General features: G+C 35.0%; 1 protein-coding gene across 1 annotated transcript; it reads left to right on the forward strand.

The window, feature by feature from the left end:
- The first annotated feature begins 416 nt into the window (after window positions 1-416).
- On the forward strand, window positions 417-14,857 carry LOC112024723 (G-type lectin S-receptor-like serine/threonine-protein kinase At4g27290). The gene is given in 14 exon segments (XM_065775416.1): window positions 417-1,949; window positions 2,096-2,209; window positions 10,682-10,839; window positions 10,935-11,145; window positions 11,516-11,665; window positions 11,668-11,752; window positions 11,831-11,981; window positions 12,059-12,351; window positions 12,525-12,534; window positions 12,914-13,111; window positions 13,207-13,417; window positions 13,788-14,025; window positions 14,104-14,254; window positions 14,332-14,857. Coding segments are annotated over 14 exon segments (3,558 nt in total). The 5' UTR covers window positions 417-655; the 3' UTR covers window positions 14,626-14,857.
- Window positions 14,858-15,946: the final 1,089 nt, after the last annotated feature.

Raw genomic sequence — 15,946 nt, forward strand, 5'->3', positions numbered from 1 at the left:
TGTCGGAAATTTAGTAGTCATTAAATTAAGTGGGAATTTGCAAAGAGTATAGTACAGCCATGGTGAGAGAAACTAGAAAGAAATTTTCTGCTCAATAAACTACCATATATTCTTGAGAGCCTGGGAACAAATTCCATCACAGAGAAGCGAAGGATGGAATGTGGAGATGAGATTTTTTTGCCAAATGTACATTTCTCTTACATTTCAAGTCTCTCAGTTGTCTATAGGCCTGGATCAAACTTGAGACTTAGTCAAAGTCTCTCAGTTGAATATGGAAGTAAAAATAAAAAGGCAAAAATATGGCTCCAATTTGAATGTGTGACTGGCCACAATTCCTTATACACTTCAATCGAAGAATATTCGTGAATCCTGCTCTATAGTTCTAAAATCCGCGTGTGCACCTTCCCATTCCTTTGCCTTCCTTTCACATCCTAGTTTATAAATGGTCAGAACCAAGACAAACTACATATATTAAATGCGACATCTGCAATAGGGTGTAACGTGGAAAATTCTTGTTCACAACAAATTGTAGACTTTTCAAAGAACAAAAGCTAGCTTGAGTCAATACATGGCCTTCTATGTTATAGTATTTGCTCAGAATAATGGGTCTAACTTTTACATATTGGCTAATTAAGAGCTCCAAGAACAGAAAGCAATGGACATCTTTGCTTCTGTGCTTTTGAGTTCCAGTTTGCTTCTTTTCTACTTTGTGTTCTCGGATGCTGCTGACAGCATTACTCAATCCCAACCCCTCAAGGACATTGAGAACACAACCTTGGTCTCTAAAGATGGTGTCTTTGCCCTGGGGTTCTTCAGTCCAGGTAATTCCACAAACCGTTACTTGGGAATTTGGTACAACAAAATCCCAGGTACAACGGTTGTTTGGGTAGCAAACCGGGACACTCCAATCACAGACTCGTCTAGCGTGTTGATGGTAAACAGTTCAGGTAGTCTTGTTCTTCTCAGCCAGAATTCGACTGTTGCTTGGTCAGCAAATTCAACAAAAGAAGCCAGGAATCCAACATTACAGCTTTTAGATTCAGGAAATCTAGTATTAACAGAAGAGAATGAAGGAAACCATTTGTGGCAAAGCTTTGACTATCCTTCTGATACGTGGCTAGCAGGGATGAAGCTTGGATGGGACCGAAGGATTGGGCTGGATAGGCGCCTAACTGCATGGAAGAGTCCAGATGACCCCTCTCCAGGAGAACTGAGTTGGGGGATTGAACTTCATAATTACCCAGAAATAGTCATGATGAAAGGTTCCCAGAAGTACTTCCGGTCTGGCCCATGGAATGGCCATTTTTTCAGTGGTATGGCGGAGTTACAGGACACCCCGCTTTACAACTTCAAGTTTGTCTCCAACAAGGACGAGGTATACTTCATGTTCGAAATGATTGAAAAGCCTGCAATCACAAGAGCAGTTTTGAATCAATCACAATCACAGTATCAGCGCTATGTGTGGATTGAAGGAAAAAAAGAATGGAGCATATTCTTGAATTTGCCAAAAGACAAATGCGACACTTATAATTTATGTGGTCCTTACGGAAATTGTATCATGGGTGAGTCACCTGTCTGTCAATGTGTAGAAGGCTTTAAGCCTAAATCACTACAAATATGGAACCCAGAAGAGTGGGGTAAGGGTTGTGTACGCAGAACGCAATTGAGCTGCCTGGATAAAGATAAAATTGAGTTTGTTCAATTTTCTGGGCTCAAAATGCCAGATACCACGAATTCTTGGTTGAACGAAAGTGTGAATCTTGAGGAATGCAAAGTCAAATGTTTGAACGACTGTAACTGTACGGCTTATTCAAACTCAGATACTAAAAATGGAGGTATTGGCTGTGCCATGTGGTTTGGGGATCTAATTGATATTAGACAGATGGCAGCTAACAAGCAGGATGCTAATAGCCAGGATATATATATTCGAATGTCTGGTACAGAGCAAGGTATGGGCCTATAATCTTAATTTCTCTTTTATTCGGACTTTGATGAGCCATCAAAGCTAAAATCTATGTTTCCATCTGTTTTATTGCATTAAAGTCTGTTGCACTTAAAATATTTTTTCTTTTCTATTACAAATGCAACAATGAAGTGCTGAAAAATAAGCAAAAGAGGAACGTGATTGTAATAGTTGCAGTTGCCATTGCCGTAGTTTTTGGGGTGCTCTTGATTCCCTACTGCATCTGCAAATGGAAAAGCTTGAGAGGTAATATTACTTTCTCTTACCTACTTTGGAAAAGATATTTTCAAGATTGTTTAACTTCTAGAATCGTACACTACAGCTAATAAGATTGCTAAACATATATTTGAGTAATTTGAGTTTATATTTTTTGTATTGGCTCAAAAAACTCCCGTATAATCTAACCTTAGACTCTACCACTCCTATGTAAACCCTGATAATAAGCTTTTACACCGTGTTCACTAATTAAAGTAAACCACGTAACCCTCGTGTGTTCCATTACTCTCTCTCCTTTTTTCATCTTCAATTTATTTTAACATCGTTTCAGAGTTTGTGGCCTTCAATTACTTCCGCTTCTTCACGTGTTTTGTCCTTTTATTGCACCCACAAATCATATCTCCAGTTTCAGTCTATATATATTGAGCCGCAGACACAGATCTGAAACACCCTAGCTTGCTGCCACCACAGGCACAAGAACCCCCAGCTGTTCTCAAAGCCACCAGCACTGCTCCTCGTCTTTGATTCATTGGCAGCACAGTGCCATCCTATTCACGACTCTCACCAACAGATAGCATACGCCGTTCTGTCTATCACTATACAGATCATGGCCAGTAAACATGTTGCACATGAGTCAAACTTTGAAGTTTTCGACTCATATTTTCTCTTATTCAACGATTCACGAGGGACATGTACCCCACTTGCCCAAAGCTTTTTTTTCAAGTAGACGAAGGGAGCAAAGTACACGCAGCCTAGCCAACAACCCGTATTAATGTCTTCCAAAAAAAGAAAATAAATAAACAAGCAGCCACCTTTGAAAAAAAAAAAAAAAAAATCTAAATCACCTACCACACGCTTTCACAATATCATGTATCACGTGTCACCCAAAGTTCATTGTCACTGTCATGTCAGACCTCGTACATCAGCGTGACATCATCATGTCATATCACCTTCTTCCCACATGCTACCTTATTTGGCTGAACCCGACTTGTCAGAAGATAATCATGTTCGCACCCATCGTCTGCCAAGTCACTGGTCACGTTAGTGCCACGTCAACACAACCATTTAAAGTGCCACTTCAGAAACTTCTGCCTTGAAAGCGAGTGACGCCAACATGATATTAGCTGTAGGACTCATACAACATGACTTAGATCCAACACTGTTTTCTAAACCGCTTTCTTACACCATTTCAGATCTTCATAAGTTTATTTCAAATTTAAGGCATCATTAAGCTTCTACATTGAGTTTGTTGTATAGCCATTGGAACATAATAAAAAGAAAAGACCACGGTAAGTAAGAAAATTCATATAAGCTTCTTGAAATAATTACACAAGTCAAAAAATGTCACTAGACTAGGATTTTGAGCAAACTTGAATCATTTGTAGTACTTGTAGCAATTGTGTTTATTTGATGAAAATTTTCACTTCGAGGTATCTCTTTGGTCTCATTCTATTCTCGATGGACTAAGTTATTTTCGATAAGTTAATCCAAGTCCAAAACTTCAAACAAGCATATTCAAGGCTAAGTCACTACACTCTATTTAACTTCAAATTAATTCATAATTGCAAAGAAAATAAATTTGATGCTACAATTAAGTAATTGCATGAAAAGTAAAATATTGGAGGGGAGCATACTTTCATTAATGTAATGAGACATAAACAATCAAGGATTGTTCTAATTTAAAATAGAAATTTAAGGGATCAAAAAATGAGTTAATTTATGTACTCGCTTGAGTAGAGAACCTTGCTCAAGTGAGTAAGTACATGCGGGCTCAAGCAGCTCACTAAAGCTTGCTCAAGCAAGGTTCCACCTAGCTTTTGTTCAAGGCTCACTCCAGTGAGAATTGTAGAAACAAAATTTGAATCTTGTTATGATTAGAATTCTAATCCCATATATAAACACCTACTTAAATCATCTTATGCACGATTTCCACTTAGATTATAGAGGCAGAAAGATAGAGCTTTTAGAAAGAAACTCATGCATTTCATCCCATGAGCTTTTTTGGGAAAATCCTTCTAGTTCCATGAAAAGTTTGTGATCCAAAGTTTGAAACCATGGAGCCTCTCTTCTAGTGTGTTCGCTTTAGATCAATTCTTCAAGGAGACAACTTAGAGTGTACCAAAGGTTTTGATTCGTCAACGCGAGCATGCTATTCATGAAGGGATCCATTCAAGAAGAAGATCAAAGTTTTAAATCTGTTGTGTCTCACAACAATGAATTACCTATTGGAATTATAAAGTAGTACAAAGATTTGTTCTAGATTATAAAACTCCTTATTTTCTTGTGGATTCATTAGTTGGGATAGATTCCCCTAATAATGGTTTTTCTTTGGAGATTTCTCCATCAATTTTCCATTTCGTTGCTATCACGTGTCCCATGCTTTTATCACTTTTGGTATTTTACTTTATGACTTGTTGACTTTTTGTTTTGTGGTTGTTAATATTAACATTGTGGATCATGTGATAAGTTAATTCAACATTAAATAATAGTTATTTTGAAAACTTAATTGAGGACTCTAAACCGAATTTAATAATTGGTATCAAAGCATAGGAACGCTTAAATTCTGAAATTTAACATCTGTTGGAAAGGGTTGGACCAAAACTGAAATTCTAGTAGAACAATGGTCCGAGGAACAACTCTTAGATTATAACTGCAATAGTAAATGCTTAGATGCCATCTTTACATCTATCTCTCAAGAAGAATTTAGAAGAATCGTTATGTCTAAAACTATTAAGGATGCTTGGGTCGTCTTAGAAATTACAAATCAGGGAACTAAAGTTATATGAAACTCTGGGCTTCAAATGTCAACTTCTGAATTTGGAAATATTAGCATGAGTTTAAGATGAAACTTTTGATTAATTCTATGCCAAATTTAATGACATAGTAAACTCTAGCTTTAACCTAGGTGAAAAGATATCCTTGAGCCCAAATTTGTTAGGAAAGTCCTGAGATCTTTACCTAAGAGGTTTCATCGTAAACCCACACTATAATAGAGGAGAGTATGGATCTTGACACTATCAAGATTGAGGAATTAGTTGGATCAGTACAGACATATGACCTCTTTTTACCTCAAACTAATAAAAACAAGACTGTTGCTCTGAAAACTGTTAAAGAAGAAGAGAGTTATACCTCTGATGAGGATTAATTCTATGCCAAATTTAATGACATAGTAAACTCTAGCTTTAACCTAGGTGAAAAGATATCCTTGAGCCCAAATTTGTTAGGAAAGTCCTGAGATCTTTACCTAAGAGGTTTCATCGTAAACCCACACTATAATAGAGGAGAGTATGGATCTTGACACTATCAAGATTGAGGAATTAGTTGGATCAGTACAGACATATGACCTCTTTTTACCTCAAACTAATAAAAACAAGACTGTTGCTCTGAAAACTGTTAAAGAAGAAGAGAGTTATACCTCTGATGAGGATAAGATGAAAGTAGATGATAAAGCTCTTTTGGCTAAAAAGTTTAAAAACCTTCTCTAGTTTAGAAAGAGTAAGAACAAGTACAAAACCCATAGAACTTTTGAGCTACCAAAGAATGAATTTAGTGAGAGGTCTAAGGGTAGGAAAGAACAGAACTATCAAGTCATCAAGCATTACGAGTGTTTTGCTTATGGACATGTCAAGGCTAAATCCCCAAATTATTTGAAATTAAACAGTAAGGATATGAATGCCACCAAGAGTGATGAGTTTAAGAGCAATGAGTGTAACTAGGCTTGTTTGGATTGAGGGAATGGAGGGAGCTCTACTCTACTCTCCCTCCATCCCCTTCAATCCAAACAAACCTTAGATGAACTAATAAGCTATCAACACCATGCCCTCAATCCAAACAAGCCATTAAAGATGAATTATGTGATGATGCCACCCTACAAAACTACTTATAACAAACTTTATATGGAATGTATCAAATTCCAGAAAACTTTTGAATTAGCCATTAAGAAGTTAAATGAGGGAGAGCTAGAGGAAGAGGCAATAGTAGTGGAGTTACATGAAGCCAAAAATTTGGCTGAAACATACAATAATGAGAATCACTCGTAGAAAAGGTGACTGAACTTGAAAGTGAGCTAGGTCTTGCTAGAGACAAGTTAGAAAGATAAAGGGAAGTTCTCAGAAGCCAAGTTTTGAAACAACTGACCTAAGGTAAATCGATGTAGAATCTTTTGTCCCATCCTTTTTTATGTCTTGCGGCACAGAAACTATATTTGTCCCCCTTGCTAAATCATTGGGCTAAGGTAGAGCAAACTCGAGTAGATAAAGGGAACCATCGCATAGGTAGATTATATGTCTCACAGCCTATCTCTAAATGGCCACCTAGGAAGAATAGAACCCCACTTGCTACTTAATTCGGTTACTATGCTACTAGACATAACCATTCTAATCGCTTCTAGTTGAAGTCTAAGATTCCAGTGTCACGACCTGCGGCTAGAGATCGAGTACCTTGTGTCAGAAGCCAAGATAAATTTCTTGGTGACATGTTCAAACCTCGAGCTTGTTGACTCTTGGAAGCCAAGGTTGGAATTTGCCTCACTTAATTTGCGAATTCCTTTTCTCAATTAGCCTATAAACAGTTTAGGATCAAAGCCTCCCCAAGTTCACAGCCCAAGATCATGTTGTCTGGGTGAGAAAGGATTCTAAAACGAAGTGTCAATATTCTTCGTGTCCGCTTCTTTGATACTTCCAATCGAGTCCAAATCTTCTGTCACATTTTTCCTACTCTATTCTATACTCCACCAATAAATACTTGTCACATGTTTACCTAACTAATTAAATATTATCATTATTGGCTTATTAATACTATAGTTATTAATTAATAGTAGTATTTAATCAATTAGGTGAATACGTGACAAGTATTTATTGGTGAAGTATAAAGTGAAGCAGGAAAAGTGGGACAGAAGATTTAAACTCCTTCCAATCTAGTGTTGAAAATATTTTCTTTGACTCCATAGATTAATTACAATAGGAGTTTGTGTACATTATTGTATGTATTTATGCACTGCATTTCATGTTTTTCATTTGTTTTAGCATTGTGTGTGCTTTTATTTTTTGACCAAATTATAAAAACAACAGAAAATTAAAAAAGAAAAATACAAAAGAATGAATGAAAGGGGATAAAAAAAAAAATACAATGTTTAACCACACTATACTAAGTAATAGCTAGTGTAAATTTTGTAGTTTTGTTTTTGAGCATGATTCTTCTAGTCCAAGTGTATCTTGTTTGCATTTGTATGCACAAGTTATGGTCCATTTGGGAACCACTTATTTTGCTGAAACTGAAAATTTTTTGTTGAAAATACTATAAATAAAAGTAAAAGTTAGCTGAAATAGTACAATGAAATCCATGAATAATATCAAAAAGTGCAGTAAGATCCATGAATAATAGCAAAAATAAGTTAAATAGTAAAATAATTTGGTAAAATTAATTTTTGCCAAATGGACACTTAGAATCTGTTTGGAATGCGCTTATTTTACTAAAATTGAAAACTTTTTACTGAAAGTATTGTAGATAAAAATAAAAGTTAGTTCAAATAGTACAATGAAACCCATAAATAGTACAAAAAATAAGCTGAATAGTAAAATAAGTTGACTTTTTAATTTGGAGCCAAACATACACTTAGTGAGCATTTAGATGTTACTGAAATTCTTTCGATAGTGCGTTTGACCTTTTTTTGTGGGTCCCAGGCACTGTTCACGGGACCTGCAAGTCATTAATTTGTGCAATTTTTTTTTTTAAACTGAGTCTCACAGTACTATTCACATATTTAAAAATTATTTTGTTACAATACTTTCAACAATAAGCGAGATCCAAACAGACCTTTAGTTTAAGTTGAATTTGGTTGCATGTGTGATTTTCTAGTAGGCAATTGGTCACGTGATTGGCGTTTTTGTGATTTGAAGCAATACCATTCAATAGAAACTCTAAAAGAAAAAAGTCTTATCATACTCTTACTATTGTTTGTACCGTGCCCTCATGCTTGATAGAAAAAGTTGGCGTTCCTGTATTTAGCAAAAATAGGAACACTGCATGTAAAAATATGGTGTTGCTAGAAAAAGCAGATAATCACGAAGTCCCCTTTCCTGCGCATCTGAAGGTATGATCCAGAAGAGGAAAAAAGGTGACAGAAAATCAATATGGTTACAAAGGTAAAGGGTATTTTCTACAGGTGAGGTATTTCCACTTTCAGTAACTTTTTCTTATCACATTTGACTTCTACGTACCCAGACATAATGCTTGGAGCTTAGTTCCTGTCTCATATCATTCTTGTTTGGTTTTGTTCACCTTGTTTCGACCTATAATTCAACGTGTGTTTCTAAATTCGAGTGGAGCATTAGGTTTTATACCTAAGCATTTCTGGCATTCTCTTTTTTTTTTTTTTATTCAACAACCAACACCAAAAAAAGGATTGCTGGCAATTCGGTGAGTGTGAGACCAATCTGGAATTTTTTTTTTTTTTTTTTCACTTCATCGAAGACTGGTTTAATTTCCTTAAGAAGGATGCGCAAGGATTGTGGGGGTAGCCTTCACCATAACCTAATATGGAAATTCTTATAGCCTTGCCAGTCTTTTTATTTACATTACATGCACTTAAGCTACTTTAAGCCTCATTCTATATGCATTCAATTCTTTCTACAATAAATAAAAAACTGCGTGAATGCTATTAAAGCAACGTCTTCGCTCGACACTCGCCTAAACTTTTCTTATTAATTCTTGAAGCCTACTCGAGCAACTTGTTAAATTCTGCTTGAGCAAGACCTTTCTGATAGTTTTAGTCAATTGAAGTCCTGTAATACCCTTGCACCCTGCATAAACTGCTTCTGACCTTTGCTACTATTAATTTGCACCAGTCAAATGTCTCATATTATAGATTGTTATTGATCTTGGCCTATAGTTCTACAAATGTGTTTCGTATGTATGATCTTAAATTCTTGATTCTTGTTGCATCTCACATAGGATTTTGATCTAGGATTTTTTTTTTTTTTTTTTTTTTTTTAACACTCTTAGGATTGGCTTTTGTTTCTACTTTATTGAGGCATTTGACAAAATTTTCCTGTGTTTTTATATGACTGTGGTAACTGGTTAGTGGGTAAAATTTGGAAGAAGGTCATGTATTAACTGCACTCGTCACTTGCACATTACTAGTTTGATAATATGCCTCAATCACAGTTTTTGGCTTACCCTCAATGTTTAAGCGGAATGGTTGTTTTTTTTATGCATATCAATTGATTATTCATGCATTTCTTGCATTTTGGACAGCATATGCCCCACATCTTATGTTCTTCAACTTGGCGCATTTGGTATCAGAAGTAGTTTTTGTTTTGGGTCTTTCGAGTTTCAATTTTGTGTGTTCTATTTTTGTAGCATCTCCTTGGCACCGTTGCTACACATGTTGCTAATGCCACTTAGTTCCCTATGCCCATGTCAAACATTTATTGGTATCTTCTTGCATGCTACATCTTTCTTGAAATCTATGCACTACTCTATGGTGGGTCATTTTTTTTTCACTGCCTTGTTTAAGCTAAACTATTTACTCAAGGGACCTCAGATTGATGGGGAGTATTCTTCTACCTGTTAGTATTTTGTCAACGAAATTAAAAAAATATGCTTAAACTTAAAGTATCGTTGATTGAAGAGGCTCGCTCAAGTGGAAACCAAGGTTCACTCAAGGGAGTAAATACTGGCATCCCAAATGGCTAGAGAGGCTTCGCCTGATCCTCACTCGACTCTTGCTTAAGCGACAATTATGGAAACAAAATTCAAATCCTATTCTTATTATAATTCTAATCCTACATGTAAGCGCCTATTTAAACCATCTAAACATGATTTCCAATGAGGGTATAGATGCAAAAACTCAAAGCTTTTAGAGAGAAAACCCATGCCTTTCATTCTATGAGTTATCATTAAGGAAGCCTTCCAAATTTTTATGATCTTGTGATCCGAAGTTTGAAACCACGGAACCTTTCTTCCATTGAGTTAATTGTTGATCAAATCTTCAAGGAGGTGTCATAGACTGCATTAGAGTTTCTAGTTTGTTGACGTGAACATATCATTTGTTAAGAAATCCAAAAAAGAAGTTTAGAGTTCTGAAGTTGTTGTGGTCACAACAGTGAGTTATCTCCTAGGATTGTAGAGTCTAAGTACAAAGGTTTTGGCCTAGATTGTGAAACTCCTTTTATAATGGACTGCCTTAGCTAGGATAGGTTACCGTTAGTTAGGATAAGTTACCATTGTAGTGGTTTTCCCTTTTGATGAGTTCTCCATTGGTTTTCCACTTCAATATCATATCATGTGTCTCATGATTATATCGCTTTTATTATTTTGCAAGATGACATGGTGACTTTTCGTTTTGATTGTTAATATTGACATTTCGGATCATATAATATATTTAATTTAAAATTAAATAACAATTCCATCCGTTCTATAATCAGTAGGTCTAACCGAATTTAATAGTTGTCATATTCTAGTTTATTTTGTTTAATGTGAAGCCAATCTTGCTCTTATTAGATAACATGGAGAACAATGTGATGCTAGACCAGAACATTGAACTCCAAAATGAAGACTTAGAGGTCCCATTCTTCAGCCTAGCAACCATAGTCACTGCCACTAACAACTTTTCAAGTGATAACAAGTTAGGTGAAGGAGGCTTTGGACTTGTATACAAGGTAAATCTACAAATTAACTTTATAATGACCATAAAAAAAGCAGTTATCATCATATTCTATATCAATAAAATCTGCTTACAAATTTGAATTTACAGGGTATACTTACAGATGGACATGAAATTGCTGTGAAAAGGCTTTCACGAAGTTCTATACAAGGATTGAATGAGTTTAAAAATGAAGTTATGTTGATTGCCAAATTGCAACACCGTAATCTAGTTAGGCTTTTGGGCTATTGCATTGAAGGAGAGGAGATAATGCTAATTTATGAATATATGCCTAACGGAAGCTTAGACTCCTTTATTTTTGGTATGAACTTCTCAAAAACTCAATAACTTTTGCCAAACTTTATGAATTTTTTTAAGGATAAAGTTTCTCCAAACCAATTTAGATAAAAAGTTCCTCCAACCTACTAAGCAACAACTTAAAAAACTACACTTATTTAGTTTGATTCACACAATCTACTTAATAGTCAAATGCTTTGTTTAAATGATTTAATGAATCATGCAATTTAATACTTATGGATGGTTTTATGAACTGCCATATAATGGATGGGAGGAGATTTTTCAAACCTCGTTTGGAGGGAAAAAATTTCCATTAATTTATTATTATTAATTTCAATTTCTTCTTTTATTATCCAAGTTGGACTTAGTATTAACACAAATGAGAAACTTGCCAGATAAAATGAGAGCTAATGTTTTAGCTTGGTCTATGCGCTTCAATATTATTTGTGGGATTGCACGAGGGCTTCTATATCTTCATGAGGATTCTAGATTGAGAATTATACATAGAGATCTCAAGACAAGTAATGTATTACTTGATAGTAAGATGAACCAAAAATTTCTGACTTTGGCTTGGCTAGAATCTTTGGTGGAGATCAAATTGAAGGAAATACAGATAGAGTGGTTGGAACTTAGTAAGAATTCTTAACATGCTCTATTGTCAACATTGTTTTTTCTACTCAAAGATTTTTATTCTTAATGATGTTTTGCAGCGGTTATATGGCACCTGAATATGCCATTGATGGTCTATTTTCAGTAAAATCTGATGTATATAGTTTTGGAATATTGTTGTTGGAGATTTTAAGTGGAAAGAAAAATCGAAGGTTTTTCCATCCAAGCCAAGGTCTAAACCTTGTTGCACATGTAAGTTCTCAAAATTGTTGACTCTTCATTTTACATATAATTATATAGATAGTGATAAGAAAATTTAAATTTTTCAGGCATGGAATTTATGGAAAGATGGCAAACCTTTAGAACTAATTGATACTTGCTTAAAGGATAGTTGCATCCTATTGGAGTTTGTTCGTTGCCTTCATATAAGTTTCTTATGTTTGCAACAACATCATGAGGATCGGCCTAACATGTCATCTGTGGTTATGATGTTGCACGGAGAAAGTTCATTACCTGAACCTAAAGAGCCTACTTCCCTGGTAGGGAAAAAATTGTCTTCACCAAGCAAGACCCCATCACTCTCAACCAATGAAATTACTATTACACTGTTAGAAGCTCGATAGCTAAACTCTATATCCATTACATTATACTAAGTGCTACGTCCACAACATTTTCACAAAACTTTCATGACAAATTTTAGGTGGTAGGTTGCTACTGGTGGACAAGAAAGTAATTTCAATGATAGTTTTAAATTAAAATCAATAACGACTTGTCATCTAGGATTTGTTATGAAAGTGTTATGAAAGTGTTGTGGATATAGAATTTATCTATTATATATCTCCTAATTGATATTTATATTGTACATTTTGTAAGTTAAACACAATTGTATTCCCAAGAAGGTGACATGATATGAATCTTATTTGAATGGTAAAGGCTTAAAATGACATCTTCAATAACCAAAAAAAAAGAGAGGGTTAAGGCTACTTATAATCTTTTTAGCCAATTTCTTAACAAAGAAAAAAGTAGTTCTAATGACACCTCAAGTTCTAATTCAAAAATGTCTCTCCCTTAGGATGGTGGCTAAAAGCCAATGGTGAACAAGCTTAGACAAAAGTGGTAAGGATTAAGAAATAANGTTCTATAATCAGTAGGTCTAACCGAATTTAATAGTTGTCATATTCTAGTTTATTTTGTTTAATGTGAAGCCAATCTTGCTCTTATTAGATAACATGGAGAACAATGTGATGCTAGACCAGAACATTGAACTCCAAAATGAAGACTTAGAGGTCCCATTCTTCAGCCTAGCAACCATAGTCACTGCCACTAACAACTTTTCAAGTGATAACAAGTTAGGTGAAGGAGGCTTTGGACTTGTATACAAGGTAAATCTACAAATTAACTTTATAATGACCATAAAAAAAGCAGTTATCATCATATTCTATATCAATAAAATCTGCTTACAAATTTGAATTTACAGGGTATACTTACAGATGGACATGAAATTGCTGTGAAAAGGCTTTCACGAAGTTCTATACAAGGATTGAATGAGTTTAAAAATGAAGTTATGTTGATTGCCAAATTGCAACACCGTAATCTAGTTAGGCTTTTGGGCTATTGCATTGAAGGAGAGGAGATAATGCTAATTTATGAATATATGCCTAACGGAAGCTTAGACTCCTTTATTTTTGGTATGAACTTCTCAAAAACTCAATAACTTTTGCCAAACTTTATGAATTTTTTTAAGGATAAAGTTTCTCCAAACCAATTTAGATAAAAAGTTCCTCCAACCTACTAAGCAACAACTTAAAAAACTACACTTATTTAGTTTGATTCACACAATCTACTTAATAGTCAAATGCTTTGTTTAAATGATTTAATGAATCATGCAATTTAATACTTATGGATGGTTTTATGAACTGCCATATAATGGATGGGAGGAGATTTTTCAAACCTCGTTTGGAGGGAAAAAATTTCCATTAATTTATTATTATTAATTTCAATTTCTTCTTTTATTATCCAAGTTGGACTTAGTATTAACACAAATGAGAAACTTGCCAGATAAAATGAGAGCTAATGTTTTAGCTTGGTCTATGCGCTTCAATATTATTTGTGGGATTGCACGAGGGCTTCTATATCTTCATGAGGATTCTAGATTGAGAATTATACATAGAGATCTCAAGACAAGTAATGTATTACTTGATAGTAAGATGAACCCAAAAATTTCTGACTTTGGCTTGGCTAGAATCTTTGGTGGAGATCAAATTGAAGGAAATACAGATAGAGTGGTTGGAACTTAGTAAGAATTCTTAACATGCTCTATTGTCAACATTGTTTTTTCTACTCAAAGATTTTTATTCTTAATGATGTTTTGCAGCGGTTATATGGCACCTGAATATGCCATTGATGGTCTATTTTCAGTAAAATCTGATGTATATAGTTTTGGAATATTGTTGTTGGAGATTTTAAGTGGAAAGAAAAATCGAAGGTTTTTCCATCCAAGCCAAGGTCTAAACCTTGTTGCACATGTAAGTTCTCAAAATTGTTGACTCTTCATTTTACATATAATTATATAGATAGTGATAAGAAAATTTAAATTTTTCAGGCATGGAATTTATGGAAAGATGGCAAACCTTTAGAACTAATTGATACTTGCTTAAAGGATAGTTGCATCCTATTGGAGTTTGTTCGTTGCCTTCATATAAGTTTCTTATGTTTGCAACAACATCATGAGGATCGGCCTAACATGTCATCTGTGGTTATGATGTTGCACGGAGAAAGTTCATTACCTGAACCTAAAGAGCCTACTTCCCTGGTAGGGAAAAAATTGTCTTCACCAAGCAAGACCCCATCACTCTCAACCAATGAAATTACTATTACACTGTTAGAAGCTCGATAGCTAAACTCTATATCCATTACATTATACTAAGTGCTACGTCCACAACATTTTCACAAAACTTTCATGACAAATTTTAGGTGGTAGGTTGCTACTGGTGGACAAGAAAGTAATTTCAATGATAGTTTTAAATTAAAATCAATAACGACTTGTCATCTAGGATTTGTTATGAAAGTGTTATGAAAGTGTTGTGGATATAGAATTTATCTATTATATATCTCCTAATTGATATTTATATTGTACATTTTGTAAGTTAAACACAATTGTATTCCCAAGAAGGTGACATGATATGAATCTTATTTGAATGGTAAAGGCTTAAAATGACATCTTCAATAACCAAAAAAAAAGAGAGGGTTAAGGCTACTTATAATCTTTTTAGCCAATTTCTTAACAAAGAAAAAAGTAGTTCTAATGACACCTCAAGTTCTAATTCAAAAATGTCTCTCCCTTAGGATGGTGGCTAAAAGCCAATGGTGAACAAGCTTAGACAAAAGTGGTAAGGATTAAGAAATCACATATATACTAGCATGTGAGCAAACAAAATAAAATGTGTTGTTTTATTGCTTTATGTTGTTTATGAGTGTTGATACCCATTTTTGATAATATGGACGCAAAGGTCAAATGGCAGAAAAGCCCAAACCAAACCAAGAAAAAGAAGGGAGAGATTAGAGAGTAGAAGCAAAGCAATGGTGCCACATCCTTAAGGGCCAGAAAGTGAATAAGCATGGCCTAAGCAAGGGGCTCAAAGAGAAAGAATTCCCATAAAGAACAAAAAATAGAACACATTGGCCCATGGGCAATGTGGAAGAGTCAGCCACAGTAAGATGGTCCTCTTCAAGAAATGAGAAAGGGTCTTGAATGGGCCCAAGGAAGAAGGAATGAGGCAAAAAGCCCAATGGGCCAACCCCGTAGGAATTACTAAGAAGGAATAAGGGAAAGACCTTGAGAGGCCCACAGGCCCAATTGAGCAATACAAAATAAGGCAAGCCTAACAAGCCCACACCATTCTCCACAAAGAATGAATGCAAATGGGAAGTCTCAGTCTTGACAAAGAATAAAGGGAAAAAAAATCATATAACAGCGGTAGAAACAAAATGGGAAAGAAAAAAGGCAAGGCGTAAAGAAAGAAGACAACAATGTAATAGTTTGAGCACCACCAGTCTATATCCAGCCAATACAAGGATGGTGGGCCCCCGACTAAAAGAATTACAAAGGAGTGTGGTTTGGTGAAGGGGAAAAAAGAACCTATTTTTTTTGTCCTGTCAGGACCGCTTTTGGGAGGTACTCAGCTAGGGAAGTATCGTTATCCAAAATAGGTAGTAAA

The sequence above is a fragment of the Quercus suber genome, unplaced genomic scaffold (genome assembly GCF_002906115.3).
Source record: "Quercus suber isolate HL8 unplaced genomic scaffold, Cork oak 2.0 scaffold_111, whole genome shotgun sequence".
Taxonomy (NCBI): domain Eukaryota; kingdom Viridiplantae; phylum Streptophyta; class Magnoliopsida; order Fagales; family Fagaceae; genus Quercus; species Quercus suber.